The 6,334-nt window shown below is 54.2% G+C and overlaps 1 protein-coding gene across 1 annotated transcript; it reads right to left on the bottom strand.

Annotated features, from left to right (window-relative positions):
* Nucleotides 1–2,019: 2,019 nt before the first annotated feature.
* Nucleotides 2,020–4,467, bottom strand: insm1a (insulinoma-associated 1a). Its single transcript, XM_030345186.1, has one exon. It carries the CDS (start codon nt 4,219–4,221, stop codon nt 2,791–2,793), a length of 1,431 nt encoding a protein of 476 aa, XP_030201046.1. The 5' UTR covers nt 4,222–4,467; the 3' UTR covers nt 2,020–2,790.
* Nucleotides 4,468–6,334: the final 1,867 nt, after the last annotated feature.

Here is a 6,334-nt window from a genome sequence, read left to right as displayed (position 1 = left end):
CTGGGGGGGTGAATGGGGGAGAGGAGGAGGAGGGAGGGGAGGAGCGGGAGAGGTGGGAGGAGAGGGGAGGGGATGGAGGGGAGGTGGGAGGAGAGGGGGGAGGAGAGGGGGGGAGAGGTGGAGGAGGGGTTAGGGGGAGAGATGAAGAGAGGAGGTGGATGAGGTCAGACTCGACTACTTTTACTGATTGAGGCTTTTCTTGTTCCATTAGGGTGATGGGAAACATGAGGGGGGGACTGATAAACCACAGGGGGGAGGGAGGGGGGGAGGGGGGGAGGGGGGAAAGAGGGGGGCTGAACCACAGAGGGGTCGATGGAGAGGAGGTTCATCTTACAGGTGTTTTTATTACATTAATTGATACATATTCTATGTGTATATTTTATTGTATTTGGTTATTAAGGGACCAAAACACACACACACACACACACACACACACACACACACACACACACACACACACACACACACACACACACACACACACACACACACACACACACACACACACACACTGTGAGATAACGTCACCCTGGGGGCTGGGGGCTAACAGCGTTACGTAGCGATAGCGGCTAGTCCATAACAACATTAAATAGCGATAGCTGTCTGATTAGCGGCAGTAACAGCATCAGTGTGTGTGTTGCTTTGATGCTGGAGCCCAGATGGCCGCGCACACAGAGTGTTAGAACCGTCATATGTTAGCAGGCCTTGATCCAGACGAACGGCGGCTGGCGCGAGCTAACACTGTTAGCCGCGGCCCGCGTTGGCAGCGACACAGGGACCGTCTGTAACAAGGTTAGGGGGGGGGGCCCTAACGAGGCACGGGGCCCTAACGAGGCCACGGGGCCGGCATGCCTGACGTCTTAGAACACTCTGTGTACCACGTTAGAACCTTCGTTAGAACCCTTGTTAGGGCTCGTTAAGCGCTCGTTAGGACTGTTTGGTTCCTCGTTAGAAGCTACGTTAGAACCCTCTTTATGTCTGGGTAGAACCCTGGTTAGAACCGGGATCAGTTCTGGGGTCAGACGGTCTTCAGAAGGTTCCAGAGCAAGGGTAATCAGGTTTGGGTTTCCGGTCTGCTCCGTCTCCTCAAAGGACACCGGTGACGCCCCTCTGACACAGAGCCTCAGGTGTGTGTGTGTGTCTGTGAGTGGAGGTGCGTGAATGCGTCCATATGCGTGAGTGCCTCTTTGTTTGTGCGTGTGTTCATGTCTGCCTGTGTGGGGGGGGGGTGTCTGAGTGAATGTGCACGTGCATTTGTTCTTGTCTGTGTACCTGTGTGTGTGCGGGGATGTGAGTCTGTCTCTGTGTTTGTGTGAATGTGTGTGTGTGTGTGTGTGTGTGTTTGTGTGTGCACGAGGGTGGTGTGTGTCAGCCTCACAGCGCGAGGTCAGTAAACTGACAGAATGCTTCCAGCTGCTCCGGAGCTTTTGTGTCGTTTGACCCGGGGTCGACCTTTGACCTTTCCCTGTTACTGTGTTTACTGCAGGTGTACAGTGTTGTCTGTTGCCTAGCAACGGGAGGCAGCTGGTCCCCTGGTGCGGTCGGTGTCATTATGGGATGTGAGCATAGTAGCTGCTGGGTAAAGGCATCCCTAGGCCCGGGTGGGGGTTCTACTCCCTGGTCCTGGGGGCAGTCTGGGGGGGGGGGGGGGGGGGGGGGGGGGGGGGGGGGGGCCCACTGCGCTGTAGTCATGTGACCGAACGAGGCCCCGGGCCCGGGGGCCCCCAGATGGTGTAACCTGGCCCCCGGCCAATCACAGTGCTTAATTTCAGACGATTCAAAATGGTGCAACACACAAACACACACAGACAAACGAACACAGGCAAGAACACACACACACACACACACACTCAGGCAAGAACACACACACACACACACACACACACACACACACACACACACACACACACACACACACACACACACACACACACACACACACACACACACACACACACACACCTGCTGGCCCGTCCCATTAAAATGCCCTTGATGATTTAAATAAAGTATAGTAAACAACACACTAAAAACTTCTTCACTTTTGGTTCTTTATTGTTTGGACATTAAGCGCAAAAACATCCAACACATTAAGAGCTACAGATTTATAATGACAAATAAATAATAATAAATAGGACAATAATAACAATGTTATAACAACAATAATGATTGCATTCAGGAGCGTTTATAAACTCCCGGTAGTTGATTGCTATATCAGCGCCTCAGAACAGGTCATTAAATTAAAACAAGGACAATAATCATTTGGTTATAAAAAATACATCGATGGGTCACACGTCGATCACACAGAACAATAATTTACACAAATAATTTAATAAATACATAAATAAATATAAAAGGTCCTAAGGGTTATATATCGTGGTCATACAGTAGCCTTTGTATAAAATAATAATATGGTGAATCAGCGCGGAGACGGTCTCCGGTTAAGGCAGTACAGCTGTTCTCTAAGGCAGGCGGCTACTCTACGGGAAAGCTCGTGACGTTCACGGTGTAACGGGCCGGTTAACGGAGAAGATCCGCTCGGTGGTGCCGTGACGTGTGACGCGACGAGTCTCTTAGGTCTAGAAGCTAGAAGCACTTGTGCGAAGAGGAACGAGAAGGACCAGAAGTAGAGCTACAAAAATAAGTTATAATAAATAAGAGTCTACACGCGTTTTACTTTTCCCTCCCGTTGAGACTAAAAACGGGACGGGACGAACGGGTGACGTCAGAGAATCGCCGCGTCCCGCTGGGGTCAAGTGGGCAGGCGAGGCCAGGTGTGTCCGTGTCTCCCGGTCAGCACGCGGGCCGCACAGGCATCTGGAGCAGGATGACCTGCCGGTTCTCCGATGGGTGGCACTTGTTGATGTGGCGCGTGAGCCCCGGGGAGCTGTAGAACACGGCGGGGCAGTACTTGCAAGGGTACACCTGTGACGTGTGTAGGAGCCGGATGTGCCGCTCCTGGCTCGAGCGGTTGGGGAAGCTCTCTGCGCACACCGGACACACGTGACACGGAGACGAAGAGGAGGACGAAGAACTCAGGTTTAAAGGCGCGGGTCCGGGGGTGAGGAGGAGGTCGCTCGACGCGGGGGTCGGAAGGAGGGGAGCCTCGCGCTCCTCGCTGCTCGGAGTCGGCTTCGGGGGCGCGTGCTGGGACAAGAGGTGCTTCCGCAGGTACGCCGCGCGCTTGAACTTCTTCCCGCAGTGGGAGCAGTCGTAGAGTCCCTCCTCGGACCCCGACTCGGAGAGCGCGGGGCTGGGGGTGTCCCGATCCGCGGCTCCTTCCCTCCCCTCGTCCCCGCGCACCATGGGCTCGCTCTCGGCGTGCGCGCTGCTCGAGGCGCTCTGCTGCGTCTTGGGCTTGTGCCACCGCCGGTGAGAGGCGAGGTTCGCGGGGCAGCTGAACACCTTGTCGCACTCGGGGCACCGGTACTCCACGCGCACGATGCGGGAACACTTGTGCTGCGCGAGGGCGAACGGGTCCGCGTACGCCTCGCGACACAGCTGGCACACGAAGTCCCCGAGCGGCACCTCCTCCCCGTCCGCCGACCGCGGCCGCGCTGGCTTCTCCTCGTCCGCGAGGAGCGCCTCTTTGATCTTCAGCCCGAGCACCGGGGACGTGGTGACGTCGTCCTCGAAGTGCAGCTTGCGGGTCGCCTTTGGTCTCTTGGACGCCGGCTTGGCCTTGCGCTCCGTGGGGCCGTCGCTCGCGTTCCTCTTGCCACCGTTCCCGTTCCCGGTGCTGGTGGTCCTCGCGCCGGTGATGCTCGCGCTTGTGGTGGTGCCCGTGCGGCTGCTGTTGCTCGTGCCGATCTTCAGGTCCATCGGGACGAACAGGTGTTCCAGGGCGGTCTGCGCTGCTGGGGGCGTCGGGTCGGAGCCGGCGGACCTGGGGGGCGAGCCCAGGTGGACCGCCGCCCCTTCCGGGCAGGGGCGCTCGTGCTCCCGGCTGATGGGGCGCGTGGGGCTGTAGAGCGCCTGCGGGCAGTAGGATACCGTATCCGGGTTCCCGAACCGGACCGGTTTCACGTCCGGCTCCGGTACCGCGGCGGAGGAGGACGACAAGGTCCGGTCTGGACCGGTAGGGAGCGAGGAAGCAGCGGAGGGAGGCGGGGTGACCCGGGTCGTCACGCGCGGCGTCCGGTCCTGGTCCTCATCATCCGAGCGCACCCGATACGACACCGGGTTGGCTTTCCGGTTGCGCTTCACGAGAAATCCTCGAGGCATGTTTAAGCGGAGGATAAAAGGCACTTTAAAGCGCTCGAGGGGTGGTGAAGGAATCTGGGTCGGGCCGGTCCTCACGCGGACATCTGCCGCGCGCCTGAAACAACGTCCCGCAGCTGCTGGACTACCGTGAGCGCAAGCGGTCCTCCCGAAGAGCTTTTGAGGCCAACATAGCTGCACTCGGTTTTAAGGCGATGCCGCGACTCCGTGCCCGGACCCCCCCCACCCCCTCAGCCGCGACCAATCAGAGAGGAGCTCCGGTCCCTGAGGAGGAGGAGGGGGGGGGGGGGGGGGGGAGGAGGAGGAGGGATGGCGGATCGTAAAGCAGATGTACCTGAGGGGTTGCATTGTACTGCCTAACCCCGCCCCCCCCTCCGCGGCGCGAGGGCACACTCCGGGGAGCGCTCGTGCGCACGGTCTGATGGGTTGCTATACAGAGCTGCACGTGCCTCGCCTTTATGGGCTCCTTCAGAGGGCTCGAGGCGCACAATGAGAGACGCGCCCGCGCACAGCGAGGAGTGACAGCCTTGTCATAAAACAGGAGCACTCGATAGACCAATTTAAAGCATTCTTTCTGTGTAATTATAACTTATAAAAATATGTGGGTCCTATATCTTTCTACGTTGTAATTGTTCTGACGCGACGAAACGGATCATCGGCTCGTGGACGTCACAACAAACGTTAAGAACGCACGCGGACATCACAACAAATAAGGAAGGCACGCAGGCATCACAACACACCCACAGCCTCCTCCGCCACGCATCTCCGTGACGGTTAACTCCGGGCATATGAATCACTCATTTCACGCATACATAATGAATAGGGTAGATAGGGGGGGGGGGGCTGTTTAGCATCACAATGGCGCGCTTGTGCAAGCTGCACACCCGCTCCTGATTGAAAAGGAAATTGCACGCGGTAAACCGGGGGCCCCCAGAAGCAGTCTGCTACGGGGAGACCACGGCGCGTGCTGGGCGCAATCAGCGGGCTCTGTGGAGACAAAGCGCGGGTCCGAACGGCCTCCACGAGAGCCTCTATCGGGAACCAGTCCCTTCAGGTCCAATCACATCACAGGGCCGGATTTTTATTCTGATGTCAGGAACCGCGAGTTGTTTTTGTTTTTTAATTCCATGTTAATCTTTATTTTAAGGTGTGTGTATGCGTGTGTGTGTGCGTGTGCGTGTGCGTGAGACTCACAATAAGATCAATAAACTGGGACCAGAAATCCAGACGTCTCAACATTTGTCTCTTAAAATCTATAGAGTTTATATGTTCAAATATTTAAACATAGAGTTGATATGGTTAACCATTAAAATAGAGTTTATATGTTTAACTATTAAAATATAGAGTTGATATCTATAACTATTAAAATAAAGTTTATATTTATAACTATTAAAATATAGAGTTGATATGTTTAACTATTCAAATATGAATTTATATTTTTAACCATTCAAACTGAGTTTATATTTATAACTATTAAAATAGAGTTGATGTTTAATATGAACCCATTTCAGCCTTTAAATTGTATAATATCTTACACTTCTTTCCTGTTTTCGGTTATTGACCTCTGAACCGCGGAACAATAAGTCCATAATTTTAGCTCAGTGGATCCCAAACTCAATCTGTCCATATGCGGATTGATTCGAATAACGGCCTTTCTCCCAACAACGTTTAGGAGATGTAATTGCCAGAGGGTTTGAGGCAGAGTCGGACCCGCAGCCACCTTTTGTTGTTTAATGACGTGAAGGCGCGTGTGGTTATTTGTGTTGCGCGCGGGGCAGGGGGGGGAGACGGAAGCCTCATTAGCATACAGCTGTATGGCCCCGGCCTCACAAAACACTTTCATCTAAAGAGGTTTCACTCACGAGCGGCTGTCAGTCACGCGGCCGCGGCGCGTTTAGTGTAAAACACGCGCGCGGCCGCGGAGTTACAGTTGGCCGGCGCGAGGAGAATGTAACGCTATTTCAGTCGTATACCTCAATAAATAAAATTCTTAAATAAAGTGTTTTATTCCTTTCGGGAGGATATGCTAAATAAATGTTTTTTGTGTTTTAAACCGTCATTTGGAAGAGGATTTAATAAAAAAATAAGGCCTAACCATAATTAATACAATACTAAA

This window comes from Gadus morhua, chromosome 21 (genome assembly GCF_902167405.1).
Source record: "Gadus morhua chromosome 21, gadMor3.0, whole genome shotgun sequence".
In the NCBI taxonomy this organism is placed as follows: domain Eukaryota; kingdom Metazoa; phylum Chordata; class Actinopteri; order Gadiformes; family Gadidae; genus Gadus; species Gadus morhua.
Note: the sequence above shows the minus strand (reverse complement) of the source record. Positions and strands in the feature narration are given on the sequence as shown.

What these genes read in the sequence shown, in the direction of transcription:
- insm1a (XM_030345186.1), bottom strand. Translation starts at nt 4,221, where the DNA reads ATGCCTCGAGGATTTCTCGTGAAGCGCAACCGGAAAGCCAACCCGGTG.